Below are 23346 nucleotides of genomic sequence, written 5' to 3'. Positions count from 1 at the left end.
AGGAAGACTATTCCAGAGTTTTGGAGCGAAATGTGAAAATGCTCTCCCTCCTTTGGTGGATCTGGATATCCTAGGTATGACCAAAAGCCTCGAATTTAGTGACCTTAAAGAGCGCGATGGATTATAGGGCGATAGAAGATCCGTTAAATAGACTGGAGCTAAGCCGTTTAGGGCTTTATAAGTCAGTAGCAATACCTTGTAATTAATACGGGACTTTATAGGTAACCAATGTAGTGATGATAAAATCGGTGTTATATGATCATATTTTCTTGATCTAGTAAGAACTCTAGCGGCGGCATTTTGGACTAACTGTAGCTTGTTTATTGAGGATGCAGGACAACCAGCTAATAAAGCATTACAGTAATCTAGTCTCGAGGTCATGAACGCATGAACTAACTTTTCTGCATCAGAAACTGATAGCATATTACGTAGCTTAGCAATGTTTCTAAGGTGGAAAAAGGCGGTTCTTGTAACATATGAAATATGATTTTCAAAAGACAGGTTGCAATCTAGTATAACACCCAGGTCTTTTACTGTAGAGGATAAAGTAACAGGACATCCTACTATGTTAAAGTTGTATTGTGAGAGGTTTTGTTGGCGTTTTTTTTAACCGATGATTAGTACCTCTGTCTTGTCTGGATTTAATAAAAGAAAATTGCGCGTCATCCAATCTTTTATATCTTTAACACACTCTGTCAATTTGGATAATTTAGCGTTTTCATCTGGCCGTGATGAAATATAGATTTGAGTGTCATCAGCATAACAATGGAAACTAATTCCATGTTTCCTTATAATATTTCCAAGTGGCAGCATATATATTGACAGCTTTCAGCTGTTTCCTACAACAACGTCTTACATGTTTACTTTTTACGTGGCGTGAGAAAGTGACAAACGATGCAAAATCTGATTAGAGCGGAACTGAAATGGATTTCCATAAATGCGATTTCAAACCACATATGAATGTAGCTCAAAATGCATTTATAATAAAAAAATAAAAAAATTAATAAAATCGCATTTCATGTGATTTTATGCCGTTCGCATTTGCTAAATATAATCGTATTCCAATTGGATATGCACGAAAATCTGATTTGGACTGACAGTCTGAATGAAGCCCCTTCTGATTCTGATTTAAATGTTTTGATCATTCATCTGCTGGAAAAAATTAATTCTGAAAGTGATTTCAACGATATTGTTCTCTGTGCAGTTGTCGTCATGGTTGTGGATTCTGCTATTCTTTTACAATTAAAGTCATTTTTATAACTATCTCTTTTTCATTATCGTTATAGTTATTGTTCATGGTGTGAACAGACTTAGTTTCTTAGATTTTAACATCTAAAGTAATTTAATGCCATTCTTTGACATAATAATCAGACGTAATTTAAAAGAATATCAACACACGTAGCGGTCAATTCACACACCATATTTGCAATTAAAATGATTTTATATCAGACTGAATATCAACTGAACCCTCAGGTGCTTATAGAGATTGTGGTTTATGCAGTTTTGTTTGGCATCTTTCTAGCCTGAGCGAGTTGTTGGTGAATCTTTCCATCACAGAACCACCTTTTCTTTAATGGAAATGTACAGAACGGGATCGGCCTCGTCCCACACATTTCCAACGAACAATAGTGTGCATCTTGAACCTACATTAGTTTGTACTATAGCCTATATATCCTGTATGTGACCCTGGACCACAAAACCAGTCACATGGGTACATTTTTTTAAATTGAGATTTATACATCCAATGAAAGCTGCATAAATAAGCTTTCCATTGATGTATGGTGTGTTAGGATAGGACAATATTTGGCTGAGATACAACTATTGAAAATCTGGAATCTGAGGGTGCAAAAAAAATCAAAACATTGAGAAAATCTCTTTTAAAGTTGTACATTTATGTTGGCGATTGTGCTGCATTCACTCACAAAAATAAATGTTTTATATATTTACGGTAGGAAATTTACTAAATATCTTCACGGATCATGATCTTTACTTAATATCCTAATGATTTTTGGCATAAAAGAAAAATCGATAATTTTGACCCATACAATATTTTGTTGGCTAGTGCGACTTGTGACTGGTTTTGTGATCCAGGGTCACATATATATACATAAATGAGCTAAATTAATTCAGTTTTTTACAACAAAAATGAACATCACTGAGCTTACTTATTTTCTTCTGGAAACAAACTTTGTTGCATTATTTTCCTGTGATCTCTGTAAAGCTGCTTTGTAAAAAGCGCTGTATAAATAAAGGTGACTGGACTATAGTAAATGTGTGCGTTACCTGGGTGGGGAAGCAGGGGGTGTGCAGAAAGAGTGCGCTGTGGGGAAGTGCTGTTTCTTCAGGGCCTGGATCAGATTGGGTCTGTATTCAGGGTCCACACACCACAGAGAACCCTTCCCATTAACCTACCAGAAACACACACACACACACACACACACAGTTAGAGCAAATACTCAGAGACAGAATGAGACTTTAGCACATCTGAAGTAAATTGTTAAAAATATAGTTGCCTTATTACAACCATTAGGTCACTCCGACTGGAACCACAAACTCTAAATCTGAATGATAGATAGACCAATAGAACGATAGATAAACAGATAGAATATTAAAATGATAGATAAAACTAGGCTATAGATAGACTGTTAGAATGAGTGAGCTGGATTGTTCTGCTCATGAAACATTGGAAAAAAATCTTTCCAAGAAATTTCAGTTGACAAAAAACTCCCGACAATATAAGCTGTGGAAAATGGTAAGTAATCTAGGAGCTTTATACAGATTTTTTTACAGCGGATGCCATTGGAAACATGGCTAGTCTATCCCTCACAGCCTCGCTGTCACACCCGTCATGGCGCCGCTCTGAATAAGGTCTATCCTGCAGTTTGAAGGCGTCAGAAAATGGCAGGTGTGCAAGAAACAGCATTATGTAGCGGCACATTTCACTCCGAACACACAGAAAGAAAATGAGAAAACAGGCCGACACTTTTCCAGCAGGCGGATGAGAAGTCCTCGCTGGTGAACAGTGTCTTAATGTGATCATCTGAGCATGAGATTGGCAATACAGGCCCTGCTGGGAGTTTACGAGCAGAGGTTAAAAGCGCCCGATAAACATCAGAATGTGGTTGTAAGCGGCATAAAGGATGTTTATGACAGGATCTGATCCATGAGCTCTCATAATTACTGCATCAGTTCAATTATTAGTGCACTTAATGGATGGATTTTGTCGGGAGTCGAGGGTGTTAAAAGGTAGAAAACCCTCAGTCTCAGATTTTACATCTCCGAGATTAATAAATATATATATACATTACCTGCCCTTCAATATATCAGTGCTCAGTTTTTTTTTCTATTGGCAGACCAGTTTTTTTTACTTTAAAACGCACAAAGTTATTGTTTTCGTTGGTTTTGACCCATGTGACCTTTGACTTTCAGGTAGGTCTAACAGGTAGGATATAAAAAAAAAAATAATAATTAAAATGCCTTATTAAAGCTACAAAAGTTATTCAGTCAAGAGAAGAGAGTGATTCAGCATTTTGACATTATTTTGTTTGACATCATTTTGTGTGAACGCACTTTGGGCTCTGAGTCTGCGGGAATGAGAAAAATCATGCGCAATACGTGCAATCCCACAGCGAAATTCAAGCCAAGTAACACCAACAATATTCATCCGGAGCAAATTAATCGAGTGAGTGAGGAGAGGTGGGTTTGTGTGTCACTCGCTGAGAGAGGGAGAGGGAGAGGGAGAGGGAGAGGAGAGAGAGAGAGAGAGAGAGAGAGAGAGAGAGAGAGAGAGAGAGAGAGAGAGAGAGAGAGAGAGAGAGAGAGAGAGAGAGAGAGAGAGAGAGAGAGAGAGAGAGAGAAGCTGGTATCTTGAGAGAGAGAGAGAAGCTGGTATCTTATATAATCTATTCTGCAGAAAATGAGTATTGGAAGAGTTATTAATATCGATATGTATTGAAAAATCTATATTTTTGACAACACTTAGTTTATTATTTCAGATGCCTTTTTAAAAGACTACAATTGAAAAAAAAAAATTATAATAATAATATTTATATATATAAAATTCAACCCAGCAAAGTGTCTAGTAGGGGAGACAGCGTTACACACCCCTTCTGAAATACACACGCATTTGGAGGAGTCGGCGGGTGTTAATGTCAAGCTCTGAATGTTACACTAGCCAAAGGATTATGGGAAAGAAAGGATGCTGCATTAATTGCGCTAAATTGTAAAAAATAATCGCATGCATTAACGCTTTAATTTTGACAGCTATATATATATACACACACACACACACACACAAACCAAAATATGACGTCATAATGCGAAATAACCCCTTTTCTGAAATGTAAGGGAACGATAGCCATATTTTAAGATATGATGTGTATATATAATGATATAAGATGAAGTGTGATATAATTAAAACATCATGTTGTGTGAAAATGAAATATTTGGCGATGTCATTGTGTTAAAGCTAAAAGCAAGTGAATACTAATATTATCTAGAAAATTTTATTATGAGTTCAAATGATTATTTTTAGCACTTTTTTACTTTACTGCAAAACAAAATATTAATTAATTAACCCCACATTAAATGACATTTATTTTAAGTGAATTTATTGTTGCAGTATTTTGTTGTACAGAAAATTTTAAATACATTTGTACCGTAATGAGAGAACCTCTTGCTAATGAGAGTTGATAATGAATAAAATATGTTGATTTTTTTAATAAATTCAAAATAAAACATTTGCCTTGCACTTTCAGTAAAAATATTGGTTCAAAGCATCATCAACACTGGATCTATAGTTTTAGTTTTATTTCAGGAATAGGTAGGAGGAGGGCTATAACCTTGACTCAGATTACCAGCCGGCTCATAAACAGGAAGGAGGAAACGTTGTCATGGCAACCGAAACCAATGGTGTCACCCGAAACCTCAGTGTCTCTCGTTGCGTGTGTGTCTGACGGATGGCCTCTCACTGGGAGTCTCTCGCCGCTGACCTCTCCCGGGTCGAGAATGATCATCTCACAGCCAGCCACTTACACACAATCTCTCTCGCTGCCATTAGCAAATACATCCCAGCGTTACGCCGTCCGGTCCGAACACGGGAAATTACACTGACCGTACAGTCAGAGGAAGAGGGTCTGACACCGTTCGGGCAAAGAAAGACAAAAGCTGTGGTGTAATGGTCAGTACACACACGCTAATGTGGTCGACATGAGTTTAAACTCAGCTCGCAACTCTCTCTACACTTCCCTAAATAAGAAATATCAAAAATAAATTAAAATGTTTATTCCTAGCAAGAGCGATTACTTCATAACAGATCTCTGGGGCAAGTCACATATAAAAATGAGTACTGTCAAACTGATTAAATCACATCTAACATAATAGTTTGTAAATGTATAATATACAAACATATAAACTTTTATGTTCGATGCGAATAATTGCAATTAGACAGCACTAATAAAAACATCAGATATCAAAAATTCATTAAAAATTTTAAAACAAAAGGTTTGTTGGTTTGAAATAAAACTATAGATCCAGTGTTGATGATGCTTTGAACCAATATTTTTACTGAAAGTGCAAGACAAATATTTGATTTTGAATTCATTAAAAAAAATCTACATAATATTTTATTCATTATCAAATCTCATTAGCAAGAGGTTAACATTTATTTACAATTTTCTGTGCAAGAAAATACTGCAACAATAAATTCAGTTAAAATAAAGGTAATTAAATGTGGGGTAAATTAATTAATTAATATTTTGTTTTGCAGTAAAGTAAAAAAGTGCTAAAAATAATCATTTGAACTCATAATAAAATGTTCTAGATAATATTAGTATTCACTTGCTTTAACTTTAACACAATGACATCGCCAAATATTTCATTTTCACACAACATGATGTTTTAATTATATCACACTTCATCTTATATCATTATATATACACATTATATCGTCTTAAAATATGTCTATCATTCCCTTACATTTTAGAAAAGGGGTTCTTTCGCATGACGTCATATATTTTGGGGTCCTTGGTATTAAAAGGTTTGAAAACGCCTGTGCTAGTAAAACACATCCACTAAAAATCACCAAATCTACAGCAAAGTGAAGATACCCAGCAGCATTTGAGACACACAGATACAAACACTTAATTGTCATCTAATATAGTGGCATTCAGATGTTTCTCTGCTTCCTAACGAGTTTTTGGAGCCGCTGTAACACTCGCTCTGGGCCTCCTCCAGCAGAGTGTGTGTGGTGGATAAGCCGCTATCGGAGTGTGTTTGCTCTCAGGGAGGAGCCGTGACCTTGACTGCATTCTCCACCTCTTTTTCTCACCGGAGAGAAGAAACCATCGCCAGAACTCCACGTCACACGTACGCTTGCTACAACCACTGCACCACGTGGAGGTTGTTCAAAGTTGTTAATCGATGGTGTTTGCTTCAGCTGAAGCAGTCAGTCCACATTATTTCAGCTTATTTTTCAAATAATCGTATTTAACAGTGGAATTTGTGGTGAAAAACTACATTACCCATGATGCTGTACAGAAAATTCTACCAATCAGAGAGTCGAAACAAGCAAAATATCTCTTTAGCTCCGCCCACTCCCATGAAGCACTGCGAATCTCCCTACACTCTCAAAATATTTAAACTCCCCCTGTAGTCAATCATTTTATCCCTTAAAACTCACATTTGATCACCAAAATTACATATTTAAACATTGTACTCTCTGGTTTATATGCTTCCATTCCCACACTTAAAAGCACTTACATTTACACACACACACTCGAGTTAACTCGCATAATAACTTTGACTGTTTGCCCTTTTGAACTATAATAACGATTGCTCGTTCAGTGCCATGGCCGCTGACGCTAGCATACTTTATTTGCTATCATCTCTATCATCTCTGATCACCAAAACTTTAAAGGTGCCGTAGAATGGATTATTTTATTATTTTATAATGTTTCCTGGGGTGCCCTTATAATGTTAGTATGTTTTTTAGATCAAAATTTGTTATAATTTAGAAATAAAAGGCATATTTCCTAGCCTGATTTCATTCCCTGGTTTGAACACTCTGTTTGAGGGGGCGTGTCTGCTGTGAGACTTCAGTGTAAACGCCCTCTGCTGTGATTGGCTGACATGCTTGCATATGAAATATCTGGCATTACATGTAGAGCTATCTGGAAAAATTTTACTATTACAGCTTTTATACGTTTTTACTATTACAGCTATCGGGATTAACGAATCATGAGAAGTTTTTAAGTATTTAGATCTATTCCCATCACATAAAAGGTTGCAGTGATGAGCATTGAGCAGATGACAGCCTGTTGATCGCGTGAATGAAGATCTTATCACTGCAACGCGATTTACTGATGCATAAACAGTGTTGAACGACTTTGAGAGAAAGATTATCTGTCTGAACTTGAACAATTACACATCAGAAATTCACATAACCCACTGGTTCTCCAGAGGCTCGGATGAAGGAGCTAAAAAAATATTTTTGTGTTCATTTGTACATCCAAACACTGAGCAACTGCCATCGTTCGCTCGTTTGCAAGCCACGATGTCTCTCGAGGAAAAAACAATATCGCGCTGGATCTAGATAACACAGTGTAAATTATCATTAATAAAATCACTACTTACCGCTTGCGGGAATATAACGTTAGTTGAAATCGCCCCCTTCGTCCGTTTGAGACGCCGAGAGATGCCTGGCTGCTTGATATTGTTCCAGGTTAGAAAAACAGTCCGTGGTGAAACGGGCAGAGCAACTAACAACTTCGAATTAAACTGTAGCGGTATCCGATTATAGATAGATTATAGATAGATTATAGATAGATCTGCCATTTTCCCTATGATCCTCCTCCTGCTTGTTTCTTCACCTGCAGAACTTCTGATGATTCGGCTGCGCAGTTCCACCTGGGATTGAACATGGGCTGGCATATGCAAATTTTTGGAGGCGTACATATTAATGATCCCAACTGTTGCGTCACAGTCGGTGTTATGTGGAGATTCGCCTGTTTTTCAGGGGTGTTTTTCAAAAACGAGATTTAAATAAGAAAGAGAAAACTATGGTGTTTGAGACTCACTGTATGTCATGTCCATTTACTGAACTCTTGTTATTTAACTATGCCAAGATAAATTCAATTTCACATTCTAGGGCACCTTTAAGATTAAACAAGACGGTTCATTCATATCATTATAAAAATGGGAGAGAGTAGTAAGGAAGCGTTTGGAGCATTGTAAAGCGCGGCGTGGCGGGATAAGTCCCGCTCTGGTTGTCATAGAAACATGACACGCCTGAGACTGAAGAGCTTTTTAGCGCAATTTGTGTTTTTTTAAACCTTATTTCCTGGCTCACACTTTTCTTATCCTAATTTTACAAGTTGCAAGTTACAAAAACCACAAAAGCAGTGCTGACTGACTCTGATCACGCCCGGGTGTTCTCCGAGTCCGATCGACTCGGGTATATTACACACAATGTTAAACAGACCCGGGAGTAATAAGAACACAAACACCCTAAACCTACCCATCACACACACACACACCCACACACCCACACACACACACCCTAAACCTACCCATCACACACACACACACTAACCTGACCCCTAAACCTACCCATTTCACACACACACACACACACACACACACACTAACCCGACCCCTAAACCTACCCATCACACACACACACTAACCTGACCCCTAAACCTACCCATTTCACACACACACACACACACACACACACACACACACACACACACACACACACACACACACACACACACACACACTAACCCGACCCCTAAACCTACCCATCACACACACACACACACACACACACACACACTAACCTGACCCCTAAACCTACCCATTTCACACACACACACTAACCCGACCCCTAAACCTACCCATCACACACACACACACACACACACACACACACACACACACACACACACACACACTAACCTGACCCCTAAACCTACCCATTTCACACACACACACCAAACCCGACCCCTAAACCTACCCATCACACACACACACTAACCTGACCCCTAAACCTACCCATCACACACACACACACACACACTAACCTGACCCCTAAACCTACCCATTTCACACACACACACACACTAACCCGACCCCTAAACCTACCCATCACACACACACACACACACACACTAAACCTACCCATCACACACACACACTAACCTGACCCCTAAACCTACCCATTTCACACACACACACTAACCTGACCCCTAAACCTACCCATTTCACACACACAAACACACGCACTAACCTGACCTCTAAACCTGACCTCTAAACCTACCCATCACACACACACACACACTAAGCCAACCCCTAAACCAACCCATAACACACACACACCCACACTAACCCGACCTATAAACCTACCCATAACACACATACACACACACTCAGCCAACCCCTAAACCTACCCATAACACACACACATACTAACCCGACCTCTAAACCTACCCATAACAAACACACACACACACACAAACACACACACAGGAGTTACCAGAATTGACTTTTGTCGGCTGTTTGTTTGTTTGTTTGCCCTGTTTATTTTGTATGTATATTGTATATATATATTTTAAAAAAATGCTCACCTTCCCAAGGCTCCTCTCCACCTTGCGGAAGCACTTGTTGAGGGAGAGGTTGTGTCGCACCGAGTTCTTCCAGCCAGTGGGGGCGCTGGAGAAATAAGGGAAGTGCTCCAGGATCCAGCCGTAGATGTCCTTCACCGGCAGAGACTTGCTGGGAGACTGTTCGATGGCCATGTATATGAGCAGGGAGAAGGAGAACGGCGGCTTGGACTTCATGGACTCTCCCCCGTGCGAAGCCGTCGAGGAGCTGACGGGTCTGCCGCGGCTCCCCTCGATGTCGAACAGCGGACCCGGGCTCGACTGGGCCTCGGGGCCTCCCAGCGTGAAGTTCTGGAGCAGGTTCTCGTGGAGCCAGTTGAGGTTGGTGAGCTCCTCGTCTCCCGAGCTGGAGCTGCGGTCCAAGCTGGTGGCGAGAGGACTGGCGGCACTCTCGGCTTCGGGCAACGTCCCACAAACCCCGCGCAGGCCCGTCCGCTCCCCCAAAACACCCGGGGATTCTGCTTTCTTATCCGGCGACATCCCGATGATCGGACCCATTAAATCAAGGACGTCTGCGGAGAAGAGAAATAAACTGTGAGATAAAGGGATGTGGCTGAATTATGGCTGCACATAAAAGCTAATCTGATAGAAAAATCATTTAATCCTATTAGAAAATGCAGCCCAATTGACCGCTCGCAAAGACCCGCCCCCTTTAGTTACTGTTGCTATGTCCGACAAGCCACGCCTCTCTCACGCCACACATGTTCTCACGCAGTGAAACACACATCGCGGAGACGAGAGGACACTGACAACACACTGACACACAGGACAAAACAGGGTACTTTTGATATGAAACAAAGTCTCAACTTTCAAATATGGTAATTTTTTAAAGAAATTTAAACAATAAATACGGTTTTGTGGCTCTTTAATGTGTCTGACAGATCGCTGTAGTTAAAGCTGCTTGTGAACCGATCATCTCTTCCTTCTAGTTCATTTTATAGCATCAACTAAACATGAATGAACATCAGAAGGAATGTTGTTTTAACAGCGGAAAGACATCAGGACATGCCGTTAATCTACTAACTCTCCTGCTTTGTCGGACAAAATGGCGGATTCGGCGGATGGTGGATTATGATTGGTCAGATCGCCTGTCAATCAAACTCCCTGCAAAGGATCAATTGAGAACGGATTAAGTGAATTAATCAAACTCAATAAAGCCACTATTGCAGTGCAAACACAAAATAGTGATCGTGAAGAAAACTATTAATCTGTTGACAATCATTTTGAGTGCAATCCCGAATAATGCGACGATCAAACTAGTTATGCACAATATATCTCCACTACATCAATTATCTGCCAATACCAGTGTTTGTTTTATTTGATTTATTAGTGTAACTTAATATTTAATTGTGCATGCTTGATTTCCGTCTATTTTTAGATGACCTTCGCCATCATCAAGAACGTGCATGAAGTTGCTTAAACTTTAACACTAATAAATTATTAACTGTTAAATGCCAATTTAAATTAACAAATACTTAAATGCAATATATTTAGCAATAAATATCCATATTTTATATATATCAAATATGTTATGCCTAAATTCACTTCAGCATTTATTAAGAAAAATATTTTTTTTTGTGCATAATAATATTATAATTATTTAATTATAATTATAATATTATTAAAAAATAATTTTTTTTGTGCATAATAATATTATAATTATTTAATTATAATTATAATATTATTAAAAAATATTTTTTTACACAAAATAGTACTTGCCATTACATGAAAATAATTATTAGCTTATTATCAGTATCAGATTTAGGATCAAATTTTCAGATCAGTGCATCCCTAGATCAAACTCATGCAAACAGTGAAAAATCAATTCAAGTACGAATAAAAAACAGGATTGGGAAGAAAACTCTATTCACAATTATCTGAACACTATCCAAACCAAATAACATTACTGGTGAAGAGAGCTGATCAAACTCATGGCAGACATTGATGATTGGTTAATTCAAGCTTTTTCCCTTTTTTACAACCATTTTTCAAGCTCTGAGCCAAAGTTCTCTCTACATGCTCTTCTCTAATCTCCCTCGTTCCCATCCAATAATCCCTCTTTTAGAGACATCACTCGCTCTGAGAAAGCCTCTGATCTGCTGGTATTCTCGCAGTCGTTCAGCGATCGCAGTGAAGGAGCGGCTCTTGTGTTTGAGGGTTTTTGAGTTTTCTTGAGTGTGTCTGAGATGACCCGGTCTCGTTCTCATCGCCGCCCACCTCTTTACGCAGCCGCTAGTTAGCCATCCAGCAGAGAAACCATCGAAGCCACTGGCTGAGGAGAGAATCGGCTGCTCACAACCAGCGGAGAAGGGAAAAACACATCCAGAAAGCAGTGCGTCTCCGCTCATCCATTAGCGAGGAAAGAGAGGTGACAGTGTTGCTTTGGCAACCTATTGCCTATAAAAGCAGAAGAGCATCGCTGCCGGATATTTGCATTTGTATGAAACAGTTCAGTGGGAATTTTGTTGTAATCGCTATCCATCTGGTTTGGGTTGCAATGGTGTGGATGTTTCAGAGTATCATTCTTAATTATTATTATTAATATATACACACACAAAAAAATAATTATACATACATACATACATACATACATACATACACACATACATACACACACACACACACACACACACACACACACACGCGTGTATGTATGTATATATGTATGTGTATATATATATATATATATATATATATATATATATATATATATATATATATATATATATATATATATATACACACACATTACACACACATACATATATACATACATATATACATGTATATATATATATATATATATATATATATATATATATATGTGTGTATGTATATGTGTATGTGTATGTGTGTGTATATATATATATAAAAAACAAAAACAAATTATTTAAATATAAAATAATATAACTAGAAAATATGTACATAAAAAAACAAAATAATAAAATAAACTAAAAGAACTAAATTTAAATATAATAAAATAATTTTTTAAAAATAAGAAATAAAATTATAAAATATACCAAAAAATACAAATATTAAAAACAATAAATAACTTAAAAAATGCCATCATATGGATCTACATTTCATGCTATTGTTTCAGAGTATGATTCTTAATTGTGCGCCAAACCCTAAAATAAATTTGAATAAAAATACATAAATAATAATAAAATGTAACAAAATAATTAATAAATATATTTAAAAAATACAACATTTAAAATTTTGAAAAACAAAATAATAATAAAATATAACCTAAAATAACAATAAAATAAAATGTACAAATAAATAATAAAAATAAAATAAGTGCATAAAAGCAAAAATAAATAAATAAAATTCCTCTGATCTGGATCACATTCGTGTGGATGCTCTAAAGCCATCATGTCACTGTAAAGCCATCATATGGATTCACGCTTCACGCTATCAGAGTCTCATCTGTAATTGTGCTCCAACAGTTGCCACGCCATTAAGTTGAACTGCACAAATCAAATATATTAATGTAAAAGGGACAGATGAGCCCCAGCCGTGGCATTACGGCGGAAAGCGGGTCAATGGCGTTGACGAATTGGCAAATCCCTACCGTCTAGTCACACCATGCTCAAATCCTGTCCCGATGTCACCATGACAACCGCTCTGTCAGTTCAATTAGGAGGGCGGATTAGACAGTGGATTGAATAAGAGCAGGGAAAGTCCATCCAGTTAAGCCATCAAATGGCATCACTCTCGCGTGGATCATACACACGCCACTCGTACTCTGACACCAGACGGTCAGGGGTGTGTGTGGGGGGCGTAGATCTCTCTCTCTCTGAGGTTTTACCAGTGTTTTTAATGCTGAACTAGGTCAGACAGGACCAGTCTGGTGCGGCTCATGCATAAAACAACAACTTCAGAAGTGTTTCCAGAAACACGCAACAGCGTTAGGTTAGTTTTGAACGGAGTTTCACTCATTTGCAATGGTGTACGATCAAGCTACTAGTGCTATTTTGCAGCGTCTTTACTATGCACAATACATTTTCTTTATGCATGAAATGCCTGGATGACCTTTTGTCTATATATAAGTCTAGTATACAAAAGAGCGTGTTGCATCCCACAGTGCAACACATCTAATTTGAGCTTATATTTTCAGTGTGACAAATAAAATAAATAAAATAAAAAACGTAATATCGAACATATTTGTGACTCGTTATTTGCCAAAATTGATCAAAAGACCAATAAACGGCAAGAAAGTGCATACGTCTTTCTATTGCATTTTTCCTTGCGAGCTACACACACAAATATACATAACGGCCCAGAGCTGGTGAATCAAAAACAGTGTGATCGATTCCAATTCAAGACCAAATGTCTCGTAGGATTTGTTTCTCGCAGGCAATCATCTGAAAATCATACGTCTCTACTATATAGTAGCCGAAAAACATCATATGTAAGTATAATTATTCCCGTAAACACAGTCAGTTGTGTCTTAAATGAATGTAAACAGTTGAGAAAGAAATCAGATGTGTATCATTATATTGGGTCCGTGCATGAGGTCTTAAAGTGACAGCAGCCTATAAATACCTGCTAATTAAACAACAAAACACAGCTTTAACAAATATTATTCTATTTTTACTTCATAAAATGAAAATTATAGTGTTATTTTACCTTTAATGATTACATTTCTGTACCTGAATGCTGCTGTTAGACATCACTTTATTTGTCACATTGTTATATTGTATTTATCTATGCTTGTAATTTGTGTATTAGTTCTTATTTTATTACTGACTGTTCACTATGTTTCATTATTAAAAGCTAGATTTTTTGCTGTTGAATCCAAGTATAGTGGGCTTTAAGTAATAAATGAAAAGCAAACATTACATTAACGTTACAATTCTTTAGGAAACACTGCATTTGCAGTAAGTAACACACTAGTATTCCAGCCTATATGTGAGAGCAAAATAAGTTTTGTGGGAAAACTGTCTTTGAAAAGAATTATAAAAAATAATAATTAATATTACAGTTCCTTGTTTCACCACAAACTCAGAGAACTTGGACCGCCAGAGGAACATCAGGTCCAGCGTTTCAACCCCGGATCACAGGAGAAAACGTCCCTCAGAAGGACAAACATGGAGAGGCAACTGGAAAAGAGCTAGCGGAGAATGAGTGAGCAAATGAAAGGTTGAGAGGAGCGCCATGGAAACAGTAAAATTAATAAATAAGTCATAAGCAGTGCATGATGAATCATAACTCTCAGGAAAGTGGAGTTATCAGACATGTCAGGCAGCAACAGAACTGCCCGAATGCGTTAAAGCAAAGCTTCTCCCCAAAGCCCAAAACTCAAACAGAGAAATCTTCCTTCAGAAGGTTTGAGGAAGTCCTTGCATGCTTGCAAAAACTAGAAAATAAAAAATAAAAAAGTATGTTCTGAGGATGCACATCCCAATTCTCAAAATAAAGGTTAAAAAAAATAAAAAAAAATAATAATAATAATAATAATAGCTTTTAAAATAAAATAAAAAAAGTTTTAAAAAATCTAAACAACAAAAATACAAAATTAAATTAAACTAAAAAATAAAAAATAATAATTAAAAAAGAAACAAATACTATAAAACAATTAATAAATAATAAAATAAAAATATATAATTATTAATTATATCATTACAAATTATTAAAAATATTTTAAAAAATATGTTCTGAGATGCACATCCCAATTCTCAAAATAAAGCTTAAAATAAAAAAATAAATAAATTAAAAAAATGCAATAAAAACTAAAATAATATCTTAAAAAAAAAAAAAAAAATTAGATTAAACAAAAATAAAACAAAATAATTAAAAAAGAAACAAATACTATAAATAATTAATTAAAAAATATTATATATATATATATATATATATATATATATATATATATATATATATATATATATATATATATATATATATATATATATATATATATATATATATATATACAAATTATTAAAAATATTTAAAAAAAATGAACAACAAAAAAAAAACATTAAAAAAATAAAATAAAATAAGACTGTCAAGACTGTGTGTGTGTGTGTATGTCACGTTCACCTTTTGGACACTGGACAGGCAAGCATGCATAACGGTTCAGTTTACTAGACATGTTGATGTGACTCGTTGCCTTTACGGTGTTGTAATTGTCTAAGCACCCTTAACTCGCGGGTGTCATTACCATACACACAAGGCTGCTCCTGTTAACCCATTAACTTCAACCGCGCTCCGCTCTATAGCCTCTGGGTAGTTCATTAACCCCTATTAGCAACACAAACTGACCTAAACCGAGCAGCGTAGCCCTAATACTCCCAGGTGCTGCTGGGACGTAGCATGGGAGTCGATGGCCCATAAAAGCACAACACACTTACTCTACAATTTCAGATGGCCACTACATTTGAGCACCGCCGTCGAGCAACCAGGGGAAGTGGTTTTTATGTCATTAGCTCATAGTCGATTATCATTGGCGTTGTGATTATCATAATTATCAGTGCTCTTATCAAACGGCATCAAAGCGGCGGTCGGTAATGGCACACTTGTGAGGGAGGGAGAGCGAGCGCTAATGAGGGATGGTTGTAGTGGGGAAGACGACACCAGGCCCTGATCACAGAGATGCCACCGGCTTATCTGCAAGTTAAAATTCCCATTCAATGCCAAGCCTTTCATTCAGAGAGAGAGAGAGAGAGAGAGAGAGGCAGGTGCCAGACACGGCTTCCTTCCAATCTCGTGCAGCCTTAAAGCGCCAGCTTGTTTTCTGCATTGATTATTTCCAGCAAAATCTTAAAAATGCATTTTTTTTCTAACTATACACTCTTAAAAATAAAGGTTCCAAAAGGGTGATGTCATTAAAAGAACCATTTTTTTCTAAGTGTGAAAAACATGTTTAAAATCTAAAAGAACCTTTTTCCATTATAAGGAAACAGATTCAAAAACATTCGGTTTTCAAAGAAAATGTTTGCATGTAATTTTGCATTGCTTGCAAATCTTTGCATTCCCCCCAGAAAGTGGGAATTTGCTTGCAAAACTTTGGAGCTCCCCAAGAGAACGCAGAGTTTTTGCTTCAGAGCAAAAGTTCTGGAAATGAGATGGTTGGATTTCAATGCTTTAGCATTCCCTCTCAAAAGCTTGTGCAAAAACAAAAATTTTCCCCATATTTTTTCTATCATTATGTCTAATTATTGGCTCCATACGTTCCCAACATGTATGACTTTCTTCTGCAGACCACAAGAAATATTTTTGCACCAATATTGGACCTTATTATTACCTTTCAATGTAGAGGCAAAAGACATTGACATTTTTTCAAAAGCGGTTTATATTCTTAACCTAATGACCATATTAATATAGGACTAAATTTTAATATTTTGACAGTCCTCACTCTCAGAAGAAAAGGTTCAATAACCTTTAAGATCCTTTAAGGGTTCTTCAGACACTTCATATATGTGACCCTGGACCACAAAACCAGTCACATGGGTCATTTTTAGATTTATATAATGATTTATATATCATATGAAAGCTGAATAAATAATCTTTCCATTGATGTATGGTTTGTTCGGACAATATTTGGACGAGATACAACTATCTAAAAATCTGGAATCTAAGGGTGCAAAAAAAATCTAAACATTGAGAAAATCTACTTTGAAGTTGTTAATTTATGTTCGCGATTGTGCTGCATTCACTCACAAAAATAAATGTTTTATATATTTACGGTAGGAAATTTACAAAATATCTACATGGAACACGATCTTTACTTAATATCCTAATGATTTTTGGCATAAAAGAAAAATCGATAATTTTGACCCATACAATGCACAAATATACCCGTGCGACATGTGACTGATTTTGTGATCCAGGGTCACATATAACCTTATGGCATAAAGTTCCAATCCATATATAACCTCACTGAACCTTTATTTCCTAAGAGTGTGCTTCTGATGAAAATGTTTCCTACTTAACAGATATTCCCTTTCATCTTAATGATTGAAGGCATCTCTTGCAATATTTAAAGGCAAACCACACCAGCTTTTCCCTACAATCTGGGAGCATGAGAAGAGATTTTACACAGGAGGAAAACTGATAGCCTGCTCTATAATTCATGGAAGTCCAGCCTTTAAAGTCCTTTCTACCCTCATAATAGCTCATATATCCTGTGTAAACTGCATTATGTAATTGTTAATTATTGATAACTTGCGATTGAGTAATCAAAGGTTGGCAGGTTTGTACCAGTTCTGCTCTTCAGTCTATGGCTGCATTTACACTGCAGGTCTTGATGCCCAATTACGATTTGCTGACTATATCCGATTTTTTTGACGACCCGCTTACATCATCTTTTAAAAAGTGACCCGTATCCGATATTTGCATTTACACTATACACTGCCGAAACAACACAATGTAGACGTTCTGACCCGGAAAAGGAAGTAAAACAGCGCGATATGCAATGGATGCAGACAAAATGATTATCCACTGGTTTTGCTTTCCACAATATTTTCTATTTTAGTCTCTTCGGCTCAAAAGACAAGCAACCTCCGCATTACTCCACTGCATTGAGCCTTATTCGTCCTCCATCGCGCCATTAATAAGTCATGTGATCGCAGTTGGTGTCCACCTGAGTTGACGTCCCTTTTTTAACGACGTACGACTCGCATTTACTGGGGACAATCCGATTTGTCCGCTTACATGGCAGACGCAAATGCACGCATCCGATTCATATTAGGGCTTTGACTCCGAACTTCGTTATTCGAATATAATTTGAATATTTAAAAAAATAATGATATTCGAACGAATATTAGGCAGCCTTTAATATTCGAACCTGTTATGGGCATTATTATTTGCAAATGTGTTTGCTTGTAAACGTTGTTTTCAATTCAGATTCCGAGGCTTTTGTGAATCGCGAGCTCATTAGCAAGGCTATTATTGGTCATCTGGGCTCCTGTAGATGACGTTAGCTTCCTAGTTAGCGCCTATTTTGTATACCAAAACAATGGCCGCGCCAACGCCTACAACAACCACGCCTGACGAGGAGTTCGAAATCTACACTCATGACAATTTGAAAAGCAACGTGTGGCACTACTTTGGGTTCCCAAAGAAACAGGGAAAAATCACGAGTAAGGACAAAGTGATGTGTAAAATATGTAGGACCAAACTCACATACCCCATGACGACCAGCAACATGAGAGCCCAGCGGTCAACACTACAAACGTTAGCGTTGTGGTAAGCGCCTATTTTGTATACCAAAAAAATGGCCGTGCCAACGCCTACTAATATTAATAAACAAACGAACTTCGAATATGATTTTTGGCCAAAAGTCAAAGCCCTAATTCATATCAGATTTATTCCCACTAAGGGTGTCACGATTCTCCAAATCCTCGATTCGATTACATTTTCGATTCTAAAGTCACGGTTCGATTCGATTCTCGATTTATTTGATTGCAAAAAAATTGCATCGCAATTGCATGTTACAATGATTACATGGTACAATTAATCTACACTTTTATTGTGATTTGATTTAATATTGACTCATTTGGATAAATATTAGGTAGGCTACACAAGATAGGCTTAATTTGTCTTAAAAAAAAAAAAAAAAAAAAAAAAACTCACCTAATGCTGTAAACATACAGAGAGCCCTATCAGCTGGTAGTAGGCTATTATTTAAGGTTAAAAATAATTAAATATAATGCGTTTTTTTATTATAATAATAACTTTATTTAATGATATAAGTAAAAAATATGTAATATAGAACACATATTTAGCCAAATACTCTCTATAGCTATTTTTTTCTTGCCAACTACGTGCTATAGCCTATATTATGGTCATTAAATGGCTTTCCTGAGGTAAATGTGACATAATTGTTCCCCAGCTGTTTTATTGACCTCTTCACGCTGATGAAAAACACTTATTGATCGATATTATGTATGAGGAATATACATATCGGTAAGTTGTACTGTATCTTTCAACATTGTTCGTGTTTTTCTTTACTATTAGCTAGAGATCGATCATCGCTTCTTCACGTGCCGCTAGGGATCTGTCACGTAACATTTACAAGCGCCAAAACGGTATTTATTGTTTGAATTTCGTAATAAAATTGACAGAATCTGAGAGCTGAGATTTTTTTATATCATAAAGTAACCTGCTCTAGCCTGTCGGTCTCCGTGTCCTCTTTGCTTCGCGATTTTTCTGTGCGTGAGAGCGTGTGGAAAGTGTCAATTGCGTGTGTCTCACGGTGAATGCGTGAGAGTTGGCAGCACTTCAACATGTGTGGTTTTTTTTCTTTCGCTTGGCAAGCTGAGCTGACGTGACATGGGGGCGTGACAGCATCGACGATTCCATTTTTTGATTCGATAATCAAGATTGAGCATTAATTTCGATCGATTTCGATTTAAAATCGAAATCGTGACACCCTTAATTCCCACATATGAGTGAGGCCTGAAACCGATCTGAGAATATCGGAATCCATGTGCTTTTTTCCTGCTTACACGTTCGCCGGTCATATCCGATCTGCGTCACATGAGAGGAAAAAATCAGAATCGGGTTACTTCAACCATGAAGTGTACATGGGGCCTAAGACACATAAATACAGCTGGCTTTTACCAAGGTCACCAACCTGTGACCGCTGTGAAGAATGTGAAAATGAAGCCGATGACCTAAAAAGCCATCAGAAGAGGACCGTTTTATCCCTCGGCATCAGGTGGGGTGATGTTTCATCGAGTAGGACTGAGATTCTAATGGACAGAGATCAATACGTCAGGAAACGCTGAGGCCAGCATTACAAGGTTTCAGTTCTGAGCCCTATAATAAACTGCATGGGCAAAGAAAGAGCAAAAAAAAAGAAAAAGCAAGCACAAACACAGCAACATATAGAAAGCAGCATTTTAAAAGATAAGAGTTGTGCCGTTGTGCCCTACAGGGCGTCACCACACCCTTTATCAGCCGTTCTGACGTGTTAAACTGTTCATCCATCAATGCCACGAACCTCCCGGCTCATTCACTGTAGACAAGACCGTCCCACCTCTATGTCAAATACACACAGGTGTGTCTTAAAGCCCTGTGTAAACACCACTGGTGACTTTCACAAAGACGTTTCATTAAGAACATGGTGTAATACTCCAGGTATTATGACAAGCGTTCCCACGCCGCACTGCTGGGAAGCAAGAGTCTTTCACAGAAGTAGGCTAATAAGTTCAGAGAGAGAAAAGAGCAACAGAGGCGAGACTAAAAATACAGCCGTGCATTGAAAACAGTTTGACACTCATTTAACTTCGCTGTGAAACATCAGTGTGAGAGCTGTTGTTTGAGGTCAGGCGATATATATCAGCCCTACTTGTGTCTTATTATCGCAGCACGCGGATATCAGGTTGACAAATTCCTGGAATTCCATGACTAGAGCAAAGATGTGTTGGGAAAACTGCCTGATCGCTTTTGAGATCTGGGAATAAAAAGAAAGGAAATCAATTAACATCTTTTTTTTAATCCAACACCAACTGTGCTGATTTTAGCCCTATTCAGTCGGGACTAGTTTAACATGGAGATGTGGGGTAACGTAATTATTACCAGAGCTACTCTGTGATTTTAGTCCCGTCCGAATGTGCATCTCAGTGATCATTACGGACAACCACTAAAATTAACTTTACAAGGGTAGATGGAGTAATGTACTTTTACCACAGGACGTCTGTAATAGTAATGGCCAATTCGCACAAGATAAGATATCTCAGTATAACTAGCAGAAGTGGGAGAGTAACACATTTACACACCGCCGTCACTCCTGTCGTCATGTGTGTATTACGCTGCTTCCTGATATTACGTGCGCAAACACATATAACCCATATTTATAAAACAGTTATGTCTGGTCGAACGATGTATTAATTCATTTCAGATTGGATTGTGTTGGTAATAGCCACTTACCTAACGCTAAAAGATGGTTTGTGCCTCTAACAAGTGCTGTCGATCTTCTCTCTGATCTGAATGTGTGTGGAAAACACTTTTCAAGCGTCTCCATACTTGGAAAAACGCGGAAAACTACTTTTAAACAGGAAATGATGGAATATTTACGTACATATTTACAGCGGGTCTATTCGCACGGGATTAGCATCACCTGAGGTCATTTTTCCGGACCTTTTTACTGAAGGTAAAAGTTGCTGTAATCTTCACTGACTTTGTCTGTAATGATCTCTGAGATGCACATTCGGACTGGACTAAAATCACAGAGAAGCTCTGGTAATTATTACTTTACCCCTCCTCTCCATGTTAAACTAGTCCCGTCCGAATAGGGCTAATGTCAGTAAAGATTACAGCGACTTTTACCTTCAGTAAAAAAGGTACACAACGTACGTACACAATGTCACCTCCCCACCCCCAATTGTTACTAATTTCCAATAACGATCAGTGAGCCGAGAGCGCCACACACACAGTTTGTTTGCGCATTAAAATGAACGGACTCTCACCTTGTGTCGGAAACATTATGTCTCATCCAAAAACTTGCTTCTCTTCTTAAAGTATTGTTTCCACTATTATGCATTGATTGAAATTATTAGTCATTAATTAATAAAAAAAAACACCTGCTGTACATCCTTCAATCAACATTTTATTTATTTGTGCATGCATATCATTTCCTATTGTGCATGCATATATTATTCCTACGTGAATCATACTTTGAGCTAGTTAGCAACAAAACAAATTTTTTTTTTATCAGTATTTTGTTGAACATACAAATACATGTAATGTCAACAATGAACATTTGATGTGTACCGATGCAGAAACTAACTATTTCAACAGGGAATTTCCATGAAAAGCATGAAATCATAAACTGCATACATTAAATGCCATGCAAATCGCTTTGAATAATAGCATAAATGTAAATGCTGTCAATACTGAAATGAAACCTAACAAAAGCACAGATTCATTGAGTCCTACAATGAGTGTTCAAAGAAATGAGACATTTCTTCTATCAGATTGTTTCTCAATCTCAATGTGTTAAGTAGAGAGATGAATCAAGAGGAAATATTATATGATCTCACTGGGTATGTAAGGCTAAACCTACAAAGCCCACTTAAGTTCAAACACAGCAAAGAAGCTTATATTAAAAGGTATCCTGACATTTTTTTACAAAGAACGCTCTTACACAGTGATGTAGTTCGGTGTTTTTGTAAATTAACATGGTTCAAGTAACTTCCTGTATTTTGTGTGCTATCTATCAGTCGACTTCATTGTTTTGGAAACATGAATCTACATGTGACTGACAAGACAAGCTTCAGTGCAAACACAAGAGGAAGTGACTATGTGAACCATTTCACAAAAATATTTCTGCTTTGCCAGCTAAAAGAGCGTGAACTTTACACCGTGCCCTAAAACCCAAAAAGACAATAGACTTGCCATGCCACTACTTGACCCTAGCAGACAAGATGACCTTAAAATCACCTCAGTGCTCACTTAAATGACCCAGTTTGGTCTCCTTACAAACGTTTTTGTTTAATGTTTTTACAGTGGTTAACAGCATTTAAGTTTCCTCATATCTGTCACCAGCTGCAACCACACAGCAATTCATTCTTGCAATATGGTTTCTTTTTGATACACACAGGGTTTCCAATAAACACAGGGTTTGGAATCAAGAACCAGAGTCATATAAAATGTATTATTTTATAGCAAAATAATAGAAAAACAACACAATATCTATGTATATTGTGCAAATATTCAGCATGACTGGTGT

General features: G+C 37.2%; 1 protein-coding gene across 2 annotated transcripts in view; it reads right to left on the bottom strand.

Moving 5' to 3' along the window:
• foxn2a (forkhead box N2a) overlaps nt 1-23346 on the bottom strand; it is a 35473-nt gene that overhangs the window by 5093 nt on the left and 7034 nt on the right. The window contains exons 1-3 of one of the 2 annotated variants that reach the window (XM_079854965.1): nt 11880-11931; nt 9627-10174; nt 2284-2408 (exon numbers count right to left, since the gene is read on the bottom strand). In XM_079854965.1, coding sequence (XP_079711091.1) covers nt 2284-2408; nt 9627-10160 — 659 coding nt within the window. In that variant the 5' untranslated portion in view covers nt 10161-10174; nt 11880-11931. Of the gene's footprint in view, nt 1-2283; nt 2409-9626; nt 10175-11879; nt 11932-23346 lie in introns of those variants that run through there. The other variant, XM_079854964.1, reaches the window with a different exon arrangement.

Source organism: Squalius cephalus, assembly GCF_949319135.1.
Source record: "Squalius cephalus genome assembly, chromosome: 21".
NCBI classification, from domain to species: Eukaryota; Metazoa; Chordata; class Actinopteri; order Cypriniformes; family Leuciscidae; genus Squalius; species Squalius cephalus.
This window is presented reverse-complemented; position numbering and strand designations above follow the sequence as displayed.